The sequence below is a fragment of the Lipophrys pholis genome, assembly GCF_963383615.2.
Source record: "Lipophrys pholis genome assembly, chromosome: 13".
NCBI classification, from domain to species: Eukaryota; Metazoa; Chordata; class Actinopteri; order Blenniiformes; family Blenniidae; genus Lipophrys; species Lipophrys pholis.
The window spans coordinates 20,325,555-20,351,858 of record NC_137632.1 but is presented as its reverse complement, the minus strand read 5'-3'; the positions used below and the strand labels follow the sequence as shown (position 1 = coordinate 20,351,858).

At 39.5% G+C, this 26,304-nt stretch overlaps 1 protein-coding gene across 1 annotated transcript in view; it reads left to right on the top strand.

The window, feature by feature from the left end:
* The window catches only part of LOC308118702 (polycystin-1-like protein 2), a gene marked incomplete at its 5' end in the record, with an annotated part of 39,897 nt that extends 15,809 nt beyond the window's left edge, over positions 1-24,088 (top strand). Inside the window, 25 exons of the mRNA XM_080478212.1 lie at positions 210-347; positions 3,016-3,147; positions 4,101-4,214; positions 5,222-5,336; positions 5,466-5,656; positions 5,739-5,969; positions 6,678-6,779; positions 7,419-7,597; positions 7,789-7,935; positions 11,274-11,473; positions 11,585-11,808; positions 12,072-12,258; positions 12,954-13,167; positions 14,030-14,264; positions 14,396-14,492; positions 14,587-14,709; positions 14,851-15,036; positions 16,898-17,228; positions 17,353-17,486; positions 17,562-17,689; positions 20,149-20,309; positions 20,407-20,617; positions 21,221-21,322; positions 21,474-21,605; positions 22,999-24,088. Coding sequence (XP_080334338.1) covers positions 210-347; positions 3,016-3,147; positions 4,101-4,214; positions 5,222-5,336; positions 5,466-5,656; positions 5,739-5,969; positions 6,678-6,779; positions 7,419-7,597; positions 7,789-7,935; positions 11,274-11,473; positions 11,585-11,808; positions 12,072-12,258; positions 12,954-13,167; positions 14,030-14,264; positions 14,396-14,492; positions 14,587-14,709; positions 14,851-15,036; positions 16,898-17,228; positions 17,353-17,486; positions 17,562-17,689; positions 20,149-20,309; positions 20,407-20,617; positions 21,221-21,322; positions 21,474-21,605; positions 22,999-23,190 — 4,206 coding nt within the window. The 3' untranslated portion in view covers positions 23,191-24,088. The remainder of the gene's footprint in view (positions 1-209; positions 348-3,015; positions 3,148-4,100; positions 4,215-5,221; positions 5,337-5,465; positions 5,657-5,738; positions 5,970-6,677; positions 6,780-7,418; positions 7,598-7,788; positions 7,936-11,273; positions 11,474-11,584; positions 11,809-12,071; positions 12,259-12,953; positions 13,168-14,029; positions 14,265-14,395; positions 14,493-14,586; positions 14,710-14,850; positions 15,037-16,897; positions 17,229-17,352; positions 17,487-17,561; positions 17,690-20,148; positions 20,310-20,406; positions 20,618-21,220; positions 21,323-21,473; positions 21,606-22,998) is intronic.
* Between the last annotated feature and the right edge of the window lie 2,216 nt (positions 24,089-26,304).

Here is a 26,304-nt window from a genome sequence, read left to right as displayed (position 1 = left end):
AGTCCTCACGCCTGTCCCGTTTTCCTGCTTTGAGTTTGAGAACACAAGACTCACTTCCCTCGTCATTTATCCAACCCCACAGACCTCATGGTGGAGAGACGGTCATAATGTTATGCCTGATACTTTCCCCACATTGAGTAGCAATGAAAAATTTAAAGCAGACTGAGATGTATATTTTTAACGCTCATGACTTCATTTGTGTTTTGAAGCTTCGTGAGGAAATGGTGGCTTTAATGATCGATGTGGTACACGAAACCCCCCCCAACACTGCACAGGAGGTTCAGGCGATCGCGAGAGGCCTCAGCGCTGTTGTCTTGGAAGGCACTGAGCTCAGTTTAACTTCACAGGTACTGTACAGATCCACAGGTATGAGAAAAAAAAGTCAGCATTTTATTTTGATAGAATCATTAAGTGCTGCATTAATTGTGGTCCGCTAAAGGAAACAGCTGGATGGACGAGGCTGCTTCGGGTCTGCCTTGACATTTGAAAAGATGCAGGTTATCCGAAGTGAAAGCTTAGAATTGTGTTAATGTCCATGTTAGAGGTTGCTGTAAGACCATGAATGATTTTACAAATGAAATGTGTTTTTTTTTTTCTCTTGTTACTCCATGCTTTTATTCATTACAGTAGCATATTGTTAAACTGTTTAAATATCTAAATAAAAAACAAGTTTTTGCTGTTATAAAAGCCAGAAAACTTGTCAAAAGCAACCTTTTTCAATGAGGGCCAGATTTGATCATGAAAGTTCCTGACTCCATTGTTATCATATAATATGTGTTGGTACCTTTTGGATTTATTATAGGCTAGCCATCAGTGAGTAAACCTGCTATTTGCATAACTTTGACTTTAAAGAGAGCCAAATCCCATGTGGAAGTCTGTGAACTCCATACGTTTTATTAAGTCGCAATCATGTTCCTTAGAGGATTTTAAGCATTTTCCATGTTACGAGCATTTATGTAAATGTTGCTTTGCTTTTGCAAAGAAAAAACAAAGACCAGCTGTCGCAAATTTCACCTTTTGCGATCGCTCTGTTTTACATTTTTGAGGTAATGCCTGAATTCTCACCTTCGAATTGCCGTAAGCTACTCTGCAACGTGTGACCTCTTTCCAATGTGTATGAGACTTCATCTTTTATATGCCACAAATACCTGAGAGAAGTTACTATAACAGAAGAATAAATATAAGGTGAAAAACATAAAGCACTGCTGTTGAAACCCATATTATTAACCCATCTGTGATTGTACAAGTTTCTTCTCACTTTCAGATTGAGGCTTCAATATTCTTCCAATATCTCAGTTCATCTCTTGTCACCATGGATATAAGCAATTCTGAAGAAAATAAGAATGAAATCTATCTCGCATGCAGCGCCATTGTGGAGGGAGTAAGCTTCATCTTCGAGTATTCCTCCAATGTGAGTTGTTTACTTCAAAGCCCATGCTGGTGGGATTTGGGTCTCCTGAGATAAGCAGAGTTCTGTTCATATTTTTTGTGCTAAACAGGGACCCTAACTCTTCAAAAGTGGTTTTGCTTATCCCATTTTACATTGCTTTACAGCATGCTTGATTGCAGCTATAATTGAAGTTGATTTGGGTTGGGGTTTTTTTTTTTAGCTGATCGGACAAAGTAATTTCTTTGTGACAAGTCACACCCAATTATCTGTTGAGAGTGTCTGTGTATGTCTGGCCAGCGGGGGCCCAAAATAATCAGGAAGAATAATTATTTGACCATGAACATGGCCAGTGAGATGAGTTTCCATGTCATTTTGATGTCTTACAGAATTTATAGATGATGAGCCACTAAAATAACCAAGCTCTTCTGTCTTCTTTCTGCAGAAAATGATCTCTGATGCCCTCCTCGATACCCTGAACAATGTACTGAGTGGTTTGTTGTTATTTAAAGAGACAAATGAGCCACCGAGTATAATCCAACTGGAACATGTTAGTGTTCTTGCTGAAAGGTAAGGTTCGAATGATCCACTGCAGAGACTTGTGTTTGAAAGATTCAGGTAAGACGACGAAGGGCCCATTCACACCACAGCCTGGAAGTGAAAGCGTGGAATTTTTGCATTTTTGATTTCGTAAAGTTTCATGTTTTCATGGCAGCATTTTGAAAATGATGTCCATTCACACATCAAAAAAGAAACACTGAAAATGATGTTGTTTTTATGTTGGGCCACTAGTGGGTGTTGTTTTTGTAATGAAATCACACACACAACAATATGGTGTAAACATTAACAATGACAAGTACTCAGACAGACGATTTGGAGAGAGTTGGATTACTATCATCATGGTTTTAATGTAAAGCACATTGCAACCAAGTTTCAAAAAGTGCTATACAAATAGTTATTTTTATGATGGGTGACTCAACTGTAAAACTACCAAGGCTCAGGAGAATGTGCCCTGGGATTCATGACACTCTGGAAGCCGCCATTGTTGTTATTGTCTATCTACTCGCACATTTGCAGAAGAACTGTTTACGACACCTACTGTATGTCCATCTTCCATCCCTTTATCTAAGCTAAGGCCACTCTGGCCTTATCTTCAAGTCGATCACACCTTAAATGAACCCCGTATGCATAGTGAGAACATGTAAAGCATCCAACCATTGCAACCTGTTAACTTGCATACAAACACGAGAGGAAATGCATCCATTCGCATCGTGGTGTTGAAGGAGATTATTATATTACCTCAAAATGTTGCAGATTGAATATGAATTGGCTTTTCTTTCCATGCAGAGTTTTACCAGAAAAACTGAACGGAAAGCCTCTAACTGTCCCCAACTGTCCCTGCGCTGGATTTTTCATCCCAACTATACCTCCTTCTACATTATCTTCAAAGAAGTCAGTTGACTTGAGAGTAAGTCTTTTAAAGCAACTTCAATGTGTTTCTTTGTTGTGTACGTGACTGAGTTTTCCAGATGGTGTCTATGTAAGATCCACATCGCTCTCAAATTGTTCTTGGGTGTCTGACTTGCTGTGGTGTTTGAAATTGCTTTGTTGTCTAATTACCGCCACAGATGATGAGCTTATATAATAACCCATTTTCCTGGCATGACGGAGGGAACATCAGTGGGCTGATAGGTGCGCTGTCCCTGACTGATAAAGATGGGGCCGGTATACCTGTGGAGAACCTAAGTGAAGAGATCGAGGTTAGTGAATATACTGGGCTGCATCTGAGACCCATTCTCAGGTTCATTTTCTATTGTGACCCCCTGCTGAGAGTACGTGTACTTTTTGGTATTCAACAGAAATCGGCTTTGCCTTTTCATTCATTCCAAGTTAAAGGTAATGCACCTAACTGCCATGACCAGAATCTCATTATGAAAGTGAGATTAAACACAATCAGGCCACACTTGTTAAAAAATATATTATGCAAGCATTTGGCTGGTGATGCAACATTTTTTGAAGTGTTCACCAAAAAACGTTCAGCATTTAAGTTTAATTGGAGTTTGTTAGGTTAAACATCACTACAAGTCCAGAACATCTAAACCTGAGCACTTAAGAATGGATTTACACAACATAGTTATTCAACCTGAACATGTGGTTAATTAGTACTTGACCTACTGCAACCTTTCTCGTACTTAAACTATAGAAGATGCACTTGAATCAGATCTTGAAAGCAAGAAAATCACCCCATCTTACCACAGTGCACTTTTTCTTAATTTGATAGCAGCAACATATCTTAAAACAGTTAGGGCTGAGCTATGGTTACCATGTTTATCTCTCCTTCTGGAAAGTCTGTAAAGCCTCCCTCAGGGGAGACCAATTAGTGAAGTTTTCATAAAAGAGCACCGTGGGATTGTAGCTGTCCAATTACCTTGGGACTTCTTGTTTTATTGTTTGTTGTTTGTATTTACATTCTCTACCTTTTTGCAGGGATTTGGGTTGGATTTGATTTTAAGGCCTCAGAGAAAGCCTACCAAAAACCTGTTCCCAAATATACTGCATTCAGAATGTAAATCATAGAAGAAGTTGACTTCCTTCAAGCTAAATTATAGCAAACTTTTGCTCAGATACTATTTGCATACTGCTTTACTAAATACTGAGTACTAAAGTTTTATACAATTTCAAACTGTTTTATATTTTATATATTGCCCCACAGATTTTCTTGCCAAGGCCGGCCGGTGAGCAGCTGAATTCCTCTATTCTGGACCTGGGAAACTTCAGCACGATAGTCATAGATGTGCCTTCTGCCAGCACCACCATGGTGTTAAAGGTCAGGTGACACGTTCACGTCTGCTGCTGAAGCCCAATGGTTGATTATTATAAAGTCAAATCAAGTCAAGTCATATTCTAAAGAGATAAAGAAAAAGAAATCTGAGCCCACAAGTTATGCCAGCTGCTCTGTGAGGCTGCACTTGAGCTAAAAGATCCTGTCAGCATGCAGAAAAATCAAGCGTGTCTTGGGACATTGTGATTTACATTCCAAATAATTCATTCAAATTAAAACTACATCTGTGGTATATGCATGAGTTTGCATCAATACATTAACATAAAACTTGTTTTAAATTGGATGCACCTGAGTTAGATTTACGGGTATTCTGCTGAATTGACTGCAAAACTTATCATTAAAAACGAAAATAATTCCTTGTTTGCAAATGACAAAGCCGTTCGGGTTCCACTTGCACAATCGAAGGAAACTGCAGAAAGAGCGAGAGAAGCATTAGATAAACAGAAAGTGACTGGTTTCTTTATGAAGTCTATTATACCACATTATTATGACGGTGAGACTAGTTCCATTTTTTTTCATCCATTATTTGTTGACTTTGTAATATTAAATGGAGATGGAGTAATAAAAGCAATATCATATTGAGGAAACTTAAAAACAATCTTCAAAACATTTCAAATGAATGAAAGTGCGATTACAATAATATACAATAATGAATAAGACGTGTTTACCATGTTAATGTGCATTTTAGGTTGCTTGAATTATCTGTTTGGCTCCCTTTCGTGGTGCCCAGTAACAATGCTCAGATGCAAAAAAAATATATTTTCCCAGTCGGATGAAGAAGTAAATTTCCTTTCTTTCTATAAGCATGACTTACAGCGTAAGCTGGTTTGATTGTTCTGAGTGCTTTAGATTTGTCCTCATGGGATCATTAAAGTTGGAAAGATTAATCAACGAATAGAGTACAATCCATTTTCTTCAAACACTGTCAGCTAGGATGATTTAGATTCTGCATTGCTATGACAACCGGATTCATGTCAAATTGCTATTTAAAGATGATCCCTTCAGAGGACCCTCTCCCCTTCAAAGTGCTCCTCGGGTATCGGGAGCACCCCACCTTGACAAACTATGTTGCAATGGCAGAGATGCCTCAGCAGGGAGCTACAGCAGGTAGAGTCTCATTACTTCATTGTGTAGATAAGATTGCATTTCATTTTTTTTTTTTTAATCGACCCTGATGTTTATCAGATTATGATAAGCTTTATGATAAATTCTCTGGTTATTTTCACGATGTGACAGAGGAGAGATACACATTGCTGCTGGACCCTGTGATTTTAAAGGGAAACATAGGAGTGCACTATCTTGTGGTCAGGCCCATTGTTGGCCCAGGCATCAAATCCATCAATGCCACTTTGACGATCACCAACATCATGGCCTCATGTACATTTTGGAACAACGCACTACAGACCTGGAGCAATAATGGATGTAGAGTAAGTGGAGTAAATAAATGTACCTTCTTAATTTATTTATTTATTTTTAACTGAAACCATCATTGGGATTGTTAATTTTCAGGTTGGTGTAAATAGCACAGCTTCAGTTACCCAGTGTCTCTGCAACCACCTCACCTTCTTCGGGAGCTCCTTCTTTGTCACTCCCAACCTCGTCGACCCGTCACGCACCACCGAGCTCTTTGCGAGCTTTGGTGAGAATCCGGTGGTTGTTTGCTTTGTGGGGGCGCTCTTTGTGACCTTTCTCCTGGTGGCTGTGTGGGCGAGACGGAAGGACATCCAAGACATAGATAAGGTACAGAGCCTTGTGCGCAGAGCACTGATCTTTGCAAAAATAAATAAATGAATGAAGATCAAAAAGTAGCATTTTAAACTAAATTAATGGCTTTGCTATTTGAGTAATGCTGATTTTAGGCTTTGTAAAGGTGCAAAAAGGATTTTTGCAGGTCCAGAACATGTTTGAAAATGGGGGGGGGGGCTTTGTGCTGATTGTATTACTTGTTTTGGTTTGAGCCTCCCAGCTTGGAGCTAAATAATATGTAATTTTATAAAAGAATTTAAATAAAGCTGTTTTCTTTAGAGTAATTATGTAATCATGGTAAATGGATTTCTCATATAGAGTGCTTTTCCACTGGTTGAACAGAAACCAAAGAGCTTTATAGTGTAAGTCACATATATCCATTCACACACACACACACACACACACACACACACACACACACACACACACACACACACACACACACACACACACACACACACACACACACACACACACACACACACACACACATGAATAGTGTCAACCACCATGCAAGATGCGTAATCTCCCTATTAAAAGCAATTTGAGGTTCAAAGTGTTGCTCAAGGACACGTTGGCATATGGACAGGGAGAAATGGGGAATCAAACCCATAACCTTGTTACTGAAAGACAACCCACTCCAGCAACTGAGCCACAGCCACCCCATTATCTCCACCTTATGTTTGCTCTCCTGATAAACAGGTGAAGGTCTCAGTGCTGGAGGACAACGATCCCATGGATCAGTATCAGTATCTGTTGAGCATCGGCACTGGGCATCGTATCGGAGCATCCACTTCCTCCCAGGTAAATATGTTCAGTCAGGATCAATATATCTGATCTGATATCTGCTGGTATTTAATTCAATTTTATTTATATAGCACCAAATAGAATAGTCATTTCAAGATACTTTTACAAAAAGAAAATACAAATACAAAACAACAAAATCAGCCGACAAGTGAATAAACAGGTAAACAAACAGAATGTCAAAACCCAACAAACTAGCTCATATTCCGCCCTTCTTCCCTGAACATTGTGAGCACCATTTGTTTGAAATTTGATTTCATGGGTTCTTACAATGTAATATAAATACCAAAAAACAAAAACGTGGTACTGTTTATCGTGGTATTCAGTACTGCGTACATTTTCACTGCCATGTCGTCAATCTAGCATTAACTCTCTCGTCCTAAACAGGTATTCATGTTTATCATGTTTAGGGGCTACAATGCTTATTTGATTGACATGAGTTTAGTTTAATTGAATATCAGCACAACTTATCACAGCAAGTTAAATGAGCAACCATCTGTAACATAAGTTAATTTGATTATGTTGGCATAATAAATGTGTGTGTTCTCTAAACGTTTATACTTAAGTGAGTTGAGCTACATATAGGCAGTACACCTTTTTTCCCACAGTAAAGATACATTCGTTCACTCTTTGTTTCAGGTTGCATTAACTCTGCTGGGTGCAGAAGGAAACAGTGTGCCCCACCACCTGTCTGATCCAAAGAAAAGAGTGTTTGAGAGGGGTGCGGTGGATTTGTTCCTGCTATGCACACCCTTCACCTTGGGGGACCTGCAGGGAGTCAGACTGTGGCACAACAACTCTGGGGACCACCCTGCCTGGTAGGAAGATAAAAACATGTCTATTTTAAAAAGTTACATTATTATTGCTCACGCTTACAGCTAAATCTGGTTGTCAAAAGATTCAGAGTTGTCATTTTGGTGCGCCATTTCTCAGATGTAACTGTTGGCTATAAGGCTTAGTAAGTGCTAATTGTAAGGATGTTAAAGCTTTTGTTTCCACTGTACTCCAGGTATGTAAGCACGATCATGGTGCAGGATCTACAGACCAAACAGAAATGGCATTTCCTCTGCAATTCCTGGTTGTCAGTGGACATGGATGACTGTACTCTCGATAAAGTTTTCCCAGCTGCAACTGATGATGATCTGAAGAGGTTCAGGTAAGCTGATAGTATTACAGCACTAGGAGGAGAAACATTTAGGTCTTGTTTACATAACTATGTTTCAAGTGAAAATGCATCGTTTTTGCCTTTTTGGTTTCAGAAAAGTTTCATGTTACACAACAATGTTTTGAAAATGATGTGCAAACAGCATAAACACTGAAAACGATGTAGTTAGTATTCCAGGCCATGGGTTTGTGCTGTGGTTGGATGTAATGAAACCACACATACATGCACACAGAGAACAAAACGCTATAAGCTTTAACAATGGTAGTCCACGAGCATTCGTATGGACAGACGGCGAGGTTGGATTGTTATTGATTCTCAACTGTAAAACCACCAAGTCCCAGTAGAATATGGACTGGCGCATGCACCGTAGCAGACCTTAACCATCAACATTTTCAGTGAGGAGCAGCAGAGCTGTAAAGTACATTTTTGCCCTGTTTACACAGAGACGGAGTTGGAGCAGTTTTTAAAAGTTCTAACTTGGGAGCCATTTTCAATAAGTTGTGTTTTCAGTGGCTCCGAGCCCCATTGTTATGTAAATGGAAACCCAAAACACAATACATTTTTTTCAATTTTCACTAGAAAATGCTGTAAAATGGGCCTCAGCTTCACAACATCATGTTTGTATGATGAAGAATTTATTTAAATTGTAGTGGCAGGTGCAGCTGTGTTGGCTGGGGGTCCCAAAGACGGTAAAGAGGAGAGATTCTGCTTCACAATCCTCGACTGACAAAGATGTTAGTGAGAAAATGAAAAGCCACTGCTTGTCCAACACCACGACACCGCGACTTTAGCAAGACACATGAAGGCTCAATTCCTTTCTCATCCAAGGAGAATACGAGCAAAATGCCCCTCAGGCTTTGACTTGCAGTTTGTCAGGTGCTTGATAAAACACACCTACTTTTATTATAACACCCTTTTATCGCTGACACAGAGCTCTTGCCAAGAAGGATTTTCGTTAGCTGTTATTTACCATTTAGACTGCACCTTGTGCCACCTATGGTTTTGTCCTCAGTCACACCTTAACTGAAAAATAGGAAAAGTAAAGAAATCTAAACAGGAACAACAGGGTTCCCACCCTCTAACAATGGCAGAGTTAGAGTAACTGAAGTCAACTTGAACACAAAAGAATAGAAAGCAAAAAGCAGACACATATAATTCAGAAAAGAAGCTGATATAAAGAGGTAGTATGAAAAATAAATCAATAGAAAACCCTGAAGGTATGTAGAACTTGTCTGGATTCAAAGCCATGCTGGCGAGGTAGAGGTAAAGATTTTCACTATTCCAGCTGTTACAATGTCTTCGGGCAGTCTATTTGAAAACCGAAGAATTCATCACCAAATGGCTCTGCAGTTTGGGACTTCTAATGAAGGCTTAAGGGCCTTTAGGCAGGTTCTACAACCTGCAGCTCTGGAGCCACGTTCCATTCTTCAGTCTCAGTGTGGTATCCACTACAGGTACTCCTAAGAAAACTGTGTTAATGTTTTCTTTGTGATTTTTACACTTTGCTTGGTCATTTCGCCAAATTGGAACCTCTTGCTGGCTGGTTGTGGCCCCCAAGCCTTATGTTTGACACGCCTGCCCTCGTTGAATCGATCATGCGGTTATAAAATGGACATAAATGAATCTGTTTAAGTATAAGGAGAAGTTTTGTACAAATTGAAAACAAACACAAATAAGTAATAGGAGTGGACCTGTAATGAAAATAAAAATCCCAATAAAATAACTGTAATCTCCTGTTCTGTGACTGAACTCTGCGTCTCACACTCATGAGTTTGCACTGGTTTAGGTGTGTTTGACAGTCTTTTGTACCTCGGATTGCTAATCAGATTCTTGACAGGAAATCGTGACAGTAGACTTAAACATCGCAGAGCTGTAAATGACCTTGAAGTTTGAATTTAAGCATTTGTTATACTATCAAGTGAATCGAGCCCAAAACATGCCCAGTTATTTAATTTCATATTGCAACATAATCCAAGGTTTTGGTATGTATGAAATATCGTCATTTATCTGTTCGACAAATATATTTTACTGCAAAAGCGAAGTACAAAACATTACACAGCACACACAGTCTGGTTATGTGCAACAGAGAATGCCACGACTTATTGTGTAAGGAAACTAAACGAATGTAGTGCACAACTGTAAAATGGGTGCATCTGTACTATTTTGGTCAAAACAATTATACAGTAGCAGCTTATAAAAAATTTCAGGGGCACATATTGAGCTCATATGACATAAAGAAAACAGATAATATCAAAATCCCACACATAACAGAGACTCGCATCAATTCCAAAGCCCAACAGCAGCAGGAACAAATTACTTGTTTTGTGTGTTTGCTCTGTATTTTTGCTGCAGAGTGCAGGTTAACCAGAATAGAGCTGGCTTTACTCAGGGATCTGACATTTGTAAATGTGACAACGGTTATATAGTGTTAGCTCAGGCATTTTACTGTACAATCTCATAATCCAATGCGGTCCGGTTTCATACTTGAAGGACAAAGGCTCACACTAGCAAATGATTGAAAAGCATGAACTGATTCAATAAAACACAGGTGATATAATTTCATAAACATCTGGTCAACATTCAGTCTCTGGTTAAAGTGAGATTTCTTACAGAATTTAACAACATGGGGATCAAAACTGAGTTTGTTGTCTTAAACAGGGCAGAGATAATTGCATCTGTGGTCTACCTCAAAAAGTTTATTTCAACCGACGAAACTGGTCAGTGCTTTCTAAAATCTATTATAATCTACTTTTTCTTGGCTACATTAATGTCAAGGAAATATGATTGGAACCATTCAGTAAAACCAAGTAATAAGCAGGATCACAACTCCACCAAAGAGACACAATCACTGCATTATTAGCAAATATATGACAAACATTTGGTTGTAGTAACAATAAAGAAAATGGAAAGATACACAGCTTTGTTTAGGAAGTCAATAAACCAGAATATAAGCCCTTGGACTATATAAGGGATTATATTACACTGGATCTTTAACCTTTCTGGTAAAATATGAAATTGTATACATAAATAATTCAAATCATACATTATAGAGCAAAGTAGATTACAGTCTAACCTATATATTTGTCTAATTATAAAGTGAATAAAACACAGCATAGCTGTCAATTTCCTCTCCTCCCACCTCAGCTGCTTAATGTTGTATCTACATACTAAGCTGGTAATTTAATGAGGATTTCCAGCTTTTCCAGAGGCACTCGAATGCTGCAGATCAACTCTGAGCTTTACTCTGAAAGAGATAAAAGCAAAACGCTATAAATCCACCACTAATTAGACGTGTATGTATGTTCTCTCTGCTGCTTTCACTTCTCCAGTAATCTGTTTTTTATGCGGACAACGAAGGATTTCAATGATGGACACCTCTGGTTCTCTGTGATAAACCGACCACCGGGCAGCAACTTCACTTGTGTGCAGAGAGTATCCTGCTGCTTCTCCTTGCTACTCTGCACTATGCTGACCAGCATCATGTTTTATGGGATTCCCACAGACCCCGCTGAGCAGACCTTGGACCTCGGTATGCTATGCAGTTTCTTTTTTCCCCCTTCATTTTATTAATGCACTTCAATTTACTAGGAGGAAAAATAAAGCCAATAAGTTCTTGATTTCACCTCTTATCTGTTTTCAGGTCACTTCGAGTTCACCTGGCAGCAGTTCATGGTGGGAGTCCAGAGCTCCCTCATTATGTTTCCAGTGAACATCCTCATAGTCAGTATTTTCAGGAACACTCGCCCTCGGGAGATGTCATGTTGCCAGCGTAAAACACAAAAAAATATCCTTGAGGAGGATATTAACTCGCAGGCTGCTCCCACCAATACAAATACCAATATAACTTTAGACATCATCATCAAGGTGGGTGCTTCAGGTCTGCTGGTGGTGGGTAGAAATGATGTTCACACTGAATACTGAAACGCTGTTAAATCACGTCACGTCATGAATTCTTTATGGTGTGCAACACTCCTGCTACATGCTAAACATAGTAACAGCTCTGTTACTATGTATATCATAGTGTATATGTAGTCCTTGTATATTACAGTCCTTGTATATTACAAATTGATACATTGTATGACATTGTCAAGCTGTATTTATTGAAACATTTGTGTATTTTATTTTAGGATATTACAAGGATTGCCAATTCACTGTCGAAAACAGTAAAAAGCAACGTCCCATCCACAAAGTCTGAGTTTGGGCCGGGACAACAAAACGATATCAACGCAATTCTCTCTGCGGTAGAAGATGTCATCAAACAGAATAAGAAAACTTGTGATAAAACTCAGTCCAAAGCGTGGCCTTGGGGATCAGGTGTGTTTTCATGTATATCGTGGCTTCAGCTCATCCGGGGTCTGCAGGCAACAAAAAGTGCTGGAGCCTCATTTCCTCCTCTCACTTCTTGTGCGTTTTTATCACAGCGTGTGTCAATATTCTCCAAGATTAACAGCAAACACAGTTTATCAGGTGCGAGGTGGTGCTGCCTCAAGAGGATTGGAGCGCTCCTCAAAGACTTCTCCCACAGTGCTCGCCACCTGCTCACCTGCTGACCTCAGTCGTCAATAAAGACCTATGGCTTTTCATAATTCATAATTCATATTCATAAACAGTCTCACCTGATTAGAAACATTTGATTTATAGAAATACTATCAGGTCACAGACAAGAGTTATTTCAGCACTTCAAATATAATTTAATCACTTCTGCTCTTATGTAACTACTTAAAAATGAACGAAATAGGTAATTAAGTTATTCATTCTTTCCCATGTGCTTTTATTTCCCTCCTTCATTTTTTTGGTCCCTATATGTCTTTGTCTTCCTTTGTTCCTTGTTATTTGATTTGTTTCTTCCTTTCCTTTGTTCTTTTTCATCCATACTATCTATTATTTGTTCTATCGTGTGCTGATCTATTCCTTCCTTCCTTCCTTCCTTCCTTCCTTCCTTCCTTCCTTCCTTCCTTCCTTCCTTCTTTATCACTATGCGTTTTTGTGTTTTTTTGTCAAAGGAGCAGTTAAAGGAGTTGAAAAGAAGAGCAATAAAACACAGTACCTGTACAAGCAGTTGTGCCACATGGAGAAGGAGCTGAGCCTGTTGGGACCCTCCAGCTTCCCCTCTACACAAAGCCACAGCCAGGCCCTGCAGCAAGTCCAGAGGATGAAGGGACTGTTGGAGGATCAGCTCTTCAGATCCAACTGCATCAACATGGATGAAAGCTCATACAAAAAGTACTACGGTCATTTCTGAATATTGCTTCCTAATTTTCTGTTTATTTATCCATGCATTTTGTTGTTCTTTATTAGAGGGACTTAGTGGCATTACATAAGGTTGAACAACTTTTAATCAGCTTAAGGTGGCATTGAGAGTTTAACGCAGCATGAATGTGAGAAGCTAGAAAAACAACTTGCCTGGATATTTTTAAAAGTGTTGAAAATCTCCAAACTTCTGAATTTTGCTTAGTTGCATGTATGTTAATGCTCTTTCACACGAGGTTTGGATGCAATAGTAACCACGTCTGTCAGTTTTCCAACCATATGAGAACATTTGCATTTATTCAACTATTATATACTTCACCCAAATTGTGACAGGCAGCTGGAGGGACACTCTGGAGACAGGCTGTCAGTCACACAGACACATATTCAGAATCATTCACTTCAAGGCACAATTTGAAATGACCAACAAACCCAAGACGAATGTCTTTGGATTGTGGGAGGAGACCTGCGGAGAAAAAGAAAACCCACGATCTTAAGGGGAGAACAGGCAAACTGCACCCATACAGTATCTGACCAGGGTTTGAGCACTGTTCTCCAAGTGTCCTAACTACAAACTGTGTGTATTCATTATGTTCTGAGGCAATAGGCCAGAGGGACGATTTGGAAAAAACTTAGATTTAAACAAATCTGTTTTTTTCAATGTTGTCATGATAAAGAAACTCGAAAAGCTGAATGTAGAAGAAACCTCATTTAATGAATCATAGCCGAATACTTGGTCATTTCAGGTTAAAATTCCATCAAAATGGCACTTGCGCTGCAATAATTCAAATCAAAGGTGTCTTCAAGCCAAATGCCTTCTGATTTCTTTGTCTTATAGGTCAACCCTTGCAGACAGCTCAAAACAAAGCAAGACAAAAAAGAAGTGCTGTCATGGAGGCCTACCCTGGTGGTTTATATTTGTGGGCTGGCTGCTCGTCATTGCCACCAGTGTCATATCAGGATATTTCACAATGCTTTATGGGTTGAAATTTGGAAAAGAACGATCTATAAGCTGGTTGGTGTCCATGGTCGTTTCCTTCTTTCAAAGTCTGCTCTTCATTCAGCCGATAAAAGTAAGAAGTACATTTGCCCTTATTTCACATACTTCAATTCACAAAACCTTTGTACCAAGGAAACTCTTTGAGCTGAAAGTTGAGTTGAATTTCATGTCGGTTCTCACCAGCCTTCCCTTTTCTGATCTCAGGTGCTGTGCCTTGCGGTCTTCTTTGCACTTGTGATAAAAAATGTTGACCAGGAAGATTTTCAAAACGTGGCAGTCACAAGAAACAAAGGAAATTCAGGTCAGAACGAAATTCCCCCTCAACACATTTGCATATTTTCTTCTAATTATGTGAAACAACCAGACATCACCTCTCTATGCAGGCGATGGTAAAGACATGCAACCCAGGAGACGGATTGGCGGCCTCTACGAGCCCCCTCCTCCTTCAGACGTTGAGAAAATGAGAAGGAATAGGATTATGGAGCAGAAAGCCTTTGCTCTCCTCAGAGAGATTTTGAGTGAGTAAGCACACATTTATCAAATATCCCTGGGGCTCCATGATAAGATAATATATTATATAAAAATCCACTGGGAGCTTTAGAGAAAGGATCCTGCTGCTGTGTGTTGAAACACCTGTAACGCGCACATCACTTTTCCAGCCTACATGGGATTCATGTGGATGCTCCTGCTGGTGGCGTACGGCCAGAGAGATCCCAACGCTTTCTTCCTGAACCAACACATCAGGAAGAGCTTCAGTGAGAATATCTCGGATACCATGAGTCTCGGCGACGTGTTCGCGTGGACCCGCACGTCTCTTCTCAGTAATCTGTTTGGAGTTCATCCAGGTACTGTACCTTACTCTCCGCTCGAAAACAAACGCGGGCAGAGATGGAATGTTTCCCCATGTTTCAAACTAAATAGATGAAGAAAATGGAATTGATCTAATGGACACATTCGATGAACATGAGTTTAAGCTTAACTCGTGACTCTAAATTGATATAAGAAATAAGTATGCGACTGTCTTTGTGTTTACCCTGCAGCAAGCTGGCATCTGCTGGAAATATGTAAAAGTTATAAAAGCTGGTATAATAGATGTATTATGGACCAACATTTCAGAGAAAGTCATTTACACTCAGCCAGACATTCCGTGTGATTTCCATTCATATTTATTGTTTGTGTCAAGATTAGCTTTTTCATTTGAGAGGTTTGACGAGCAGCTTTGTTCTTTAAAGCAGAATGCTTGACTACATCCATAAAGTCCAGTGTTGATACCATTTTAACAGATGCTTTGTGTTTTTTGAAAAGTAAAGGCCTTATTTGACGCGAGTGTGTCGGAGCAAAGATGTGTTACGCGCCGGGTGCTGTCCAGAATAGCAGACGATTCCCTCTCGTGCTGTGAAATTAAACAGCAATCAGCTCCACAGCTGGAGGGCTTTTATCCCACATCTTAAAATCTCATCATCTTCATACAGTACTACACAGAGTCTTAACTCTCTATGTATCTATAAACCAACTGGAATTAGCTGGTTATCTGTTTGTATCTCCATAACTTACCAGGGAAAATTACTCCAGACTTTGCTAAAATGTTATTACCTATGGATCTTGTTTTTTTTTAATGTACAGATAACAGCTGGACTCATTCAACTGTGGTTTCTCGCATCACTTTAACAGATATGGACTTTTCTCAACTTTGTTTGCCGTCTTGCTTCTCCGTAGTTGGCAACCAGTCAGAGGTGACCAGTCTGGGTGGAACAAATTTGTTATTTAAATGCAATTATGCAGTTATGCAATGCAGTTATTTTTAAACAACCAATAAAGACCTCCCTCTAAAGTGTTTGTGCTCCTAAACGGTGTGCAGCATGATTACAACAGCTTAGACTTTCTTTACACTGTCAAGAACACGAAATACAAATATTAATATACAAAGGGTTAGATGTTGGCGGGGGTCAAATCATTCAGAAAATGTTTTGTGAGCCTGTCCTCTTTTGTTTTTGGGGTTTTTTTGGGGTATGAAATGAAGTTGTTTTCTTAACAGCTCCTGCCTCTAAAGCGCAGCCATCTCCTCCTGCATATGCTGTCCTTTGTTGTGGCGTTTCAACGGATTTTACAGGGAAAATTTGCCGGGGTTTATCCGCACTTGGAAGGTTTGAAATGTTTTCAGTTTGTACAAATTGTACACTTCATTTAAAGAAGTCTTAAGTGCTGCCATCAGAATGATGCATTGCCCCCCACCCCCAAAAGAAGCAACCCTCAAAGAGAAGGTCTTGGATGCACGTTGGTGTGAGAAAACTCAATACAACACAGTACATAAATGTTTCAATGAAGCAACAAGTGCTGGAACAGTTGTCTGTGGTGGTTGAATCACTGTAAAGTGTCACTGTTTCTTTGTTCTAATACACTTTTCTGGTATAGAGAAATAACGGTGGGTATTATGGTTAATAAAATGATTATATATTTAGAATAGTAACCACCAAGAAGGTACTAATAGATGATAATGTAAGTAATAAATTCAATAATGTAATAATAACTTCCCAATAGTGTAATAGGATTGGAGCCATTATAATAACATTTTACTAAAAATCAATTATATTATTATATGAAGGATTAGCATTTTTTTAAATCCTTTTAAAATGCATCAAATGCAGCTGATATTGTAATAATAGTTAAATAGAAATGCATATTTGACAGTATAAACTTGTGTTGCAGGATTTATTACTGATGGAAACTCCAAGCTTGTTGGGAATGCTCGTCTCCGTCAGCTGCGGGTGCAGAGAAGATCCTGTCAGATCGCAGGCGTCATGCAGGAGCTTGTGCACGACTGTCACGCTCCATATTCGTGGGACCTGGAGGACATGGGCTCCTATGAGCCAGGCTGGAACCGCTCCCTGAAGAATAAGATCTGCACCAGGAAATCAAATCCCTGGATCTATCAGACGCAGGCACGGCTCAGGTCCCATTCCACCTGGGGACAGCTGGACCTGTACAGAGGTGGAGGCTTTGTGGCCATGCTCGGTCCAGATTCAGAAACTGCTCGCAGGTAAAGAGCAAGCATCATGGTATTTTCTGCCATGTGACAGGTTACACTGATGTCAGTGAGCTTGGAATATGATCTGTGTTGAACATTTGTAATGCAGCCTGATCCTTACATTTTTCATCCACAGCACCATTGAGTATCTGTTTAGAAACACTTGGCTGGATATGTACACAAGAGCCATCGTTGTAGAGTTCACTGTGTATAATGCAAATGTGAACCTCTTCTGTATCGTCACACTCTTGCTGGAGACCGCGGCTGTGGGTGAGTGTGGGACTTAGTCATAATCTATTCACAAATAACCTTTATTAACAGTGAATTATCTCTCTAACATGGCAGGAGCTTTTCAGTTCCACACTGAGCTTCGGACCGTCCGTCTTTACCAGTCTACAGGCGGTCTTCACATCTTCGTCATGGCTGCTGAGATTATTTATCTGCTATTCATCCTCTATTACATGTTCCTGCAAGTAAGGAAGAAAAAAAACTACATTGTGCCATTCTGGGACTGATAAATGTTTTCTCCTCTATTATCTGCAATTTCATGTTTCTGGAGAGTTTCACAAAAAAACAGAGCAATTAAGGAGTCATGTCATCTACCCCATCATAACCCGACACATATTTCCACAGTACCACAATCTAACAATCAATCCAGCAACATTATTATTGAGGAAGAGAGATTGAATTTGATAAATTGGCTTGTCAACAGTACATGGGGTTAACTACTAAAACTCCCAGTCACCGATTTGTTTGTTAATTCAAGATGATTTCACATCACTGTCAGGGCAGCCGTCAAACCCTGCTCAGCTTCCTCTCCTCTAATTATCACAGAGGCGAAAGTTAAGTATTGAAGTCTTTAGTGATTTCTGAATTGATAGTAATAGCATTAATCTTCTGTCATTTGCTATTTTTCCGCCAATTATTTTTTTTACAGAATGTTTAAAGAAGCACTGAGTCATATCTAAATGATAAATTGTGACTCTCTATTTTGGTTTATGGATCTTCACCATTACCTGTAATTTGTGAGTTATGAACCCGTCATTGTTCGTCCACTCCTGCTCCTCGGGAAGCGTTACGGTATAGTGAGGAAGTTGTACTTAAATACACAGGCTTTATACTTGATCAAATAGTAATGTTCTGAAGTCTTTGAAATTCACCTGAGATAACCATCTCATGGAGCCACATATTGAGATATAATTAAAAAATGTAGAGCACACAGTCTAAAGCCTAGAATAGTATTAGACATAACATTTGAAAAAATAATACTTGGCTAAATCTGAAACGGAAACAAAGTAGATGATTTTGAAATAATAGGAAATACCCTGTGGGACAGCACATTAGGGAAATTGCAAAAAAATTAATAAAAGTCCCACAATGGTTGTGGGACACCGTAGTAGGAAGAAGCTGTAGGAACGCCCATAACAAACAGAATCTTTGGGTTGAGATGAAATTGACGTCATGTTATTCTCACAGTCCTGGAAAACAGAATAAACTAGGTAGGCGTCGTTCTTTGTTGGGTACATCAAGTACCTTCTCTTACCCAAAAAGTCCAAAATAATTGAACTATAAATTCCATAGGAGGTATTTTTTGAATCCGTGGTGTATTCTGACTTCACTATGTTTAGCTTCATAAGTTTGTGGTTTGGCCTCATTTATATAATGTACAAAGTGAAAACGCATTGTTTTTTGCATTTTCTTTCAGAAAATGCCTTTTACACAGCAACATTTTGAAAACGACGTCCGTTTACACGGAAACATAAACAAAAACCCACATAGATTTAATGTAGCGTCACTAGTGGGTGCTGTTGGTTGTTTTTGAAATGAAACCACACACGCACACAGAGAACAATACGCTATAAACATTGACAATGATGACTACACGGACATTTGTATGGACAGACTGCAAAATTGGATTGATATTATGAGTGACTTAACTGTAAAACTACCAAATCCCAGGAGAATATTGACTTTGAGTCCCTCTGAAGGCCGCCATTGTTGTTTTTGTCTATCGACTCCCACATGTTGCAGACGAACTATTAACTATGGCCATGGTGCACATGCACAGAAGCAGCATTTCCACTGTTTACACAGTCATGGAGTTGAATGGTTTTGGAAACGGTCCACTTTGGAGGCCATTTTTTTTTTTTTTAGATATATCGTTTTTTTGAGTGGCTCACAGCACCGTTGTCATGTAAACGGCCAATCAAAGTGCAACAAAGGTTTTCCATTTTCACTTGAAAACCTCTGTTAAACGGGGCCCTAGATAGCAATGTTCCCCCAATGAGTGTGACAGCTTTAAACCTTAAGGCCGACGTACCAGTGGGCACATAGATGCATCTGGTGTGCACTTTTAAATAGGATCGCATTAAAATAAATGTGAATGAATGACTAATGAATTGATTCATTTGTTATTTATATTAATGTCCTTTGATTATATTATTCTAATGGCCACATAAATAGTTAATATGCTTCGGGAGAATCTATAGACATGGGAAGACATAATGTTCCCTCATCTTTGCATGTGATTTGAATTTTTGCAGATGATGTCATTATTTTAAAGATGCGATGTGTTGTGGTTCGTAGAGAGAAAGCTCATGCTGACATTTAGCTCCAATTGCAGCAACTGATTATGGAATATTGCATATAAATATTCATCCTGTTATAATGAGTCAATGGTTTAAAAAAAAAAAAGCAATATCAGGATATTTAGGACTTTGTATGAAATGTGAGTGTACATTACAAGCAGCATTTCTGTCGGAAAACATAAATCTTAATATAACACAGAAATATTTGTGTGTGTGCGTGTATGTGCATGCATGTGCAAAATTAAAATACATATACGCGATTGCTCACCAATTGCATGAACATGTAAGACACACTCCTGCTGTTCAACATGTGACAATTTGCTCTCATTTCCTCTCTTGGAAAGGTCAAGTTAATGAAGCAGCAGCGGTGTGCTTACTTCAGGAACAAGTGGAACCTTCTGGAGCTGACTATCATCCTGCTGAGCTGGAGTGCTGTGGCTGTCTTTATAAAGCGCACCTTGCTTGGAATCAGAGATATAGCCTACTACCACGACCACAAAGACCAGTGAGGCGTTGTCAATCAGTGTTTTCGGTTTTCTGTGCTTTGTGCTATTCTGTGATCCTTTGTTGCTCTGATAACTCAAATTTTGGTTACCGCGCAGATTTGCCAGTTTTTATGAGACGGCCACAGCCGACTCCGTGCTTCAGTATCTCATCGCCTTCTTGGTCATGTTCGCCACGGTCAAGATGTGGCACCTGCTCAGACTGCACCCAAAGATGAACATGATCTCAGCCACGCTGCAGCGTGCATGGAGTGACATATCCGGCTTCCTGCTCGTCATTACCATCATGTTAATGGCATATTCCTTCACAGTGAGTACTTGCACCACCTTATTGCTCAACAGATGAGTCTCATAGTTCTTTTTCTTTCACAGTGCAAGGATATTCACTCAAGTCACTGCTGTCTCATTAGTGCCAAGAAGAAACTGTGCTGTCAGAAATACAGCTTGTTGGGAGATTTTCCTTTAAAGTTCTCAACTGCCTGTAGAGAAACTATAGAAGCCTATAAGTTAACTTATTTGAAGTCAAGAGCAGAAGTGAAAGTGAAGTAAATGTAGTAAATTAAAGTTACCCAGCCCAGACATGATTCGTTTTCCTCCGTTTAAGTATAGCCACCTCTAGATATCATTTTAAATGGATAACACTGATGTCCTCAACTCATGACCCAACAAAAGCCAGACTGATCACAATCTTTACCTCTGGGAATTTTTTTAATGTATTCACTATTTTCATAATTGGATCTTCCACTGTGTATATTCTCTATAGTAGGAATGGCAATGTGCTGAGTAAATGAACCCTGTTAAATCCTAATGAGTAACCTCAGTCAATTATCTATAAAGCTCTCAATTTATTCAAAGTAAAAGTAAAAGATGAAAACATTATTCAAATAAATGAAATTATTTTTATGCTCTCCAGAGCTACATGATTTATGGATGGAAGCTGTCGTCTTACAGGACCTTGGCTAATGCCATTCTGACCATCTTCAGCCTGCAGATAGGCAAGTTTGACTATGAAGAGGTGAGTGCTTCGTTCCACCAGCTCAATGTTGACAATCAAGGCAAACCTCAGACTGTCTGTCGATGTAAATGCAGTGAATATGTATGTTCTGTTTTTAAAGAAACATAATCAGCTGTCAGCCACATTGATGCATTGCTGTTGCATTGTCCAGGTCTTGGGCAACGCGTCTTTGATGGGCGGATTACTGTTTGGTTCCTGCATTGTGTTCATGACATTCGTGGTGGTCAACCTCCTGATTTCAGTGATCCTCGTCGCTTTTAATGAAGAGCAAATACACCACAAGGTAATATTCATCACCAATAAGTTTAATTGACCAAATGTTGTTTTGAAACCAACGTTAATATGGTTCCAGCATATATCTGCTGCATTTATACACAGCATTTATTGGCACGAAACATAGGATTGCTTAACTTGAAATGTGTCCTTTTCTTTTTGATCAATACACATTTCAGAAAGTGTTTACACTTGTGGTGAGGTACTCTGGGTCAATCAAAGCTAAAAAGAAAAAGGTTTGCACTCTCCAGCTCGGTTCACTTTGCGCCCTCACTGATGTTTTTAACACTGGATGAAAGAAGAATTCACTTTGAGGGCCACAGAAATCCTCGCTCTAAGACATTTATTGCATTTTGAGTGTCCGTTTTCAAGACAACAGAAGTCTGAGCCACTGAACATGCAACTTTTTGAAAACGGCTCTCAGGTAGAGACTTTTCAAAATGCTCAGATTCCATCTTCGTGTAAACGGGGAGAAGCACAACTTTGATGAAATACTGCTACTGCACGTGCCCACCACAGCTGTAGTAAATACTGTAGTTTGTCTACACATTCATGAGTTGATGGACCAGAACAACAACGGCGGCCCCCAAAGTGTCATGACTACCAGGCCGTATTCTCCTGCGACTTGGTAGTTTTATAGTTGAGAGTCGCCGTAATAGCAATCCAACTTCATCGTCTGTCCGTACAAATGGCCAAGTACTCACCCTTGTTAATGTTTGCGGCGTTACAAACAATCAACCGATACCACCGGAACTGTGAGGATACTCCTGTTACGAAGACGTCACGACTTTGGCCCACGCTGAGTTCTCGCCCCCACCGCAATTTCATCAAACCACACCAGTTTGGAAGCATATTGAGATTTACTATTCAAACCAACTTGGTTCTCTGAAATAACATAGAAATCTGCATTGTTTCTTGTTCAGTCAAAAACCTGCTCAAAGAAACAAATGTCACACATTACAAGACACTTAAGTGCAGAGCTCCTGGGCAGAGATGGAATAAAAAGAGTTCACTTTAAATCTCCAACCAATCCTATGAGCACTTGTTGCACTTGTTGATGTAGAAGCACTGTCCTGTTTTATTTCATTGTATGCAGAATATGTGACATGAGAGCAGAATAACAAGCAGCAGCGTATTGAAAGCAGCTGCATTCGATTCACAACAAAGCACTTCCAAAGCAGCAGGATGTTCCCGAGCCAGATGGTTTTGTCCTGAATGTTAATTCTCTGTTAATTAACGTCTTCCACATTGAGACAAAGGGGTTTCTTTTTATCACAGCTGTTTGACGGCATTCTCTAAAGTGCGTTATCAGTAAACAGAAGGAGATCCGTCTGAACTAGCTCTGAGTCACAGGCCAACAGTGTCGAGCCTCACTACTATTTCTGTTCTTCTCTCACTCGCAGCCTTCGGAGGAAGAGGAGATTGTCGATGTGATGCTGAGGAAAATCTTCTCTGTTTTTGGGATCAGATATAAATGTGCTGCAGATACCCCGGGGCTTGACGTGAATAGCAGCAATGGCAAAAATATCCTTGACTCCCCTCCAGAAGACGTCAACATTTTTCACCTTAAACCAGACAACAAAGCCAACCCCTAGGAGTACTTTTGATTGTATTGCATGTGTTTGTGTACAATGATCATTTCTTCTTTGCTGGTTTCCCACTGAGAGGCAAGGAGTAATCATTACATGGAAAAACTCTATTGGTTCAATATTAAGAGAACACTTATAATTATGCTGCGCTTCAAACTCAAGATACAATAATTAATGAAGCTAATTTCCTCTTTAAATACTCAGAATGAGGTTGCATCATGCACTAAAGCAGGTTTCACCTTGTCCAACGGTGAAATAGAGAAAACCGCTCACGCTTTCAGGTCTCATTTGATGTAATTTGTTGTATAGTAGTGACTCCATGGAGTATGTTATGCTGCGAGTGTGAGAGCTTCTTCACTTCTGAAGTGGATTGGACTCGGGGCGATGCAGACCAGCACCGTGCCTTTTAGCTGCTGCGTCACTGTAATGAAAACATGCATTGTTTCATCATTTGAATTCATTTCTGGCGAACGCAGCAGCACTGAGTGATTTAATAAAGCTGATAAGGTGTGATGAAGGAGCTGAGTGGGACTGATATCAAGCAAACACTGTTTAATCTCTCTCCTGCCTGGTTATCAATCCCTCCGTATTTATGATTTATTTGGGACAGATTGATTCTGCACACTGTTGATTTTATAGAAAGTGTTCCTCAGTTTTTCAAGCATTTAGGGAAGAAAGCTTTAAATATTATTTTTTTTTTTTGAAAACGTGTCTGATTTGCATGGTAACCTTAGTAATACTTACTTACTTACTGCATGCTTCATTAATTTGAAAATGATCCTCTTTTAATGATTTTTTTTTCAAAATGTAAATGAATGCTGATAACTTACACCTAAATGTTGTCTTGACAGCCCTCGGATGGTTTTGATAGCTGCTGTTCATATAAAATAGTTTGGGCATGTTCACCCAGAATTTATTTATTTTTCTTAATCCTGCACAACACATTCATCTATAGTATAAGAATAGGAAAAAAAAAAAAAAAACACATGAGCGGACTTTCTGTAGGTCGGAGGTTGGCGTAATATGTCCGTGGGTTCACACTGATTCTGCTGTATTATTTGAGGCACACTGTGTCTCGCTTCTTTTGAGACTGGCAAACACAATGTTCGATTTGAACAGATGATTATCGTCTGGCTATTCTGCAACATGCTTAAATAGACTTTCTTTGTGTTTCTTCACTGCCGCAAACCAGCAGCTGCATTAGTCGGCATCAATGGTGTTTTGACACATGATTTTTTTTTTTTTTTTAAAGCAAGGTCCAGCTGAGCAAGCTGAGGTGTGGTCTGGTCTGAAAGGATAAATGGAGCAGGTCCTTTTTCATCCAAAGACTGAAAACAAAGAGCAAACAGGGACTGACGGAAAGACACTGGACAAACTGTGCATGGATCCACATCAGGGGAACCAGTATCATGACTTAGTTGTGGCCTCATTGATATGATTTAATAGGTTTCAATGCAGAGAGTGAAAATCTTCACTGGTTCAACACGGATTTGTCCATTTCTCCATCCTGTTCATGAAATGAAATCAGAATTATTTCACATTTCATTGCAAGTATAAAGCCACCTTCCACCAAAGCCTTGCAGAGAGAAAAATCTTATTTTCTGTGGACTTAAAGTGTCATGATAGTTGCCTGGCATTGTGCACTTACTGAAAATGAAGTAATGCAGCCACTCTTTTCTGTTCTAAGAGCAAACCACATTCATCTCCGTTTGAATAGAAAGGCCTCATATAACCACACAGTAAAGGAGGCTACTTCTCTCTCGGATAATAAACTAAGAACATGTTTTGCGAACCCATTAACTCAGCTGCCAGGAGAGTTTATTTATTTCAAAATTTAGGTTTTAGGCGCAAGCTTTCTCATATCACATGTGATGAGGCACCAAGTAAAGTTACTGTGTAACAGCTACTAACACTATAAAATGAAGAACGTCTACAGGCTGCTGAAGACTGCTCATGTATGTAATTGACTTTTAGAAGATGATCTACTGATCAAACAGGCTAAAGCAAGAGTGTCAAACTCATTTTAGTCCTGGGCCAACATAATGTATAGCCCAATTTGATCCCAAGGGGATCAGTTTATTTATTTTTTATTTTTTTCCCAATTAAACCTTTAAAAAAAGTTGAAAATTCTGAAGAAAACAGGTACAATTTCCACATGTAAATTCTTTTTTAAATGTGCTTTCTTGTACAAATTGCAGAGGAACTTGGCAGTGATGCACATTTTGCAGCATATCCCAGCACTGGATTCCTTCCACAGTCCAAAATAACATCTTTGAATTGTTTAATCAGTGTGGACGCGAGTGTGTGTGTGACTCTCTGTGGATGGAAGGATGGATGGATAACAGCTGCACCACTCATGTAGGTCTCAGGTCTCAGAGTTGTTTTGTTCACTTTTGTTACAAAACCACAGCGATCTCTAGTAAAACAAAAAAAAACTAACTTAAATCAATGTTTTCTTTCTAATATTTTTCACTTTGCAAGGTCATCACGCCGACCAGTTTTTGCCCACAGGCCTCTGGTGTGACGCGCCTGAGCTCAAGCATAACAACTAGAGCCCTGAACTGCAGCGTTTTTTAACATTCACACTCACACCTTTGCTGCTTTAAGAGTGAAGTAATTTGCAAGCAAAATCCAGCACATGGTTTAAAGGGTGTTGTGCTCATTCTGTTCGGTGATCAAAGTCGTGGTTTCGACGCAACATCAAAGATTCCCTCAGGCACCTCCTTTAAGAGCAAGGTGCAGCTCTGCCTTGTGCTTCGCTGCATATGTGACAGTGGCAGCTGGCATTGAGCACCGAGGGGAGCAGCCAGGTAATAAACTGACCTGGTGTCCACTCGCCTGTCAGAAATGAAGGAAAGTACACACGGTCTCCTTTGAGGCCCTAATCATCTTGTCCGCCTGTATGATAGGTGAATAATAAAGCAACTGCTGTTATCGCTTTGATATCCAACCACCCTCTCTTCCTCTTTTAGCCATCTACACTAAGCTGCAGTCGCTTTGTGATGTTTAAAACTGCATGACAGCAAAATCGTTCTACTTTGAAACACCAAAAATGAGCAACGAGCCAAACAAATGAGGATCTCTGCTTTATTATTGCAAGTATCAAATGAAACAGATGAA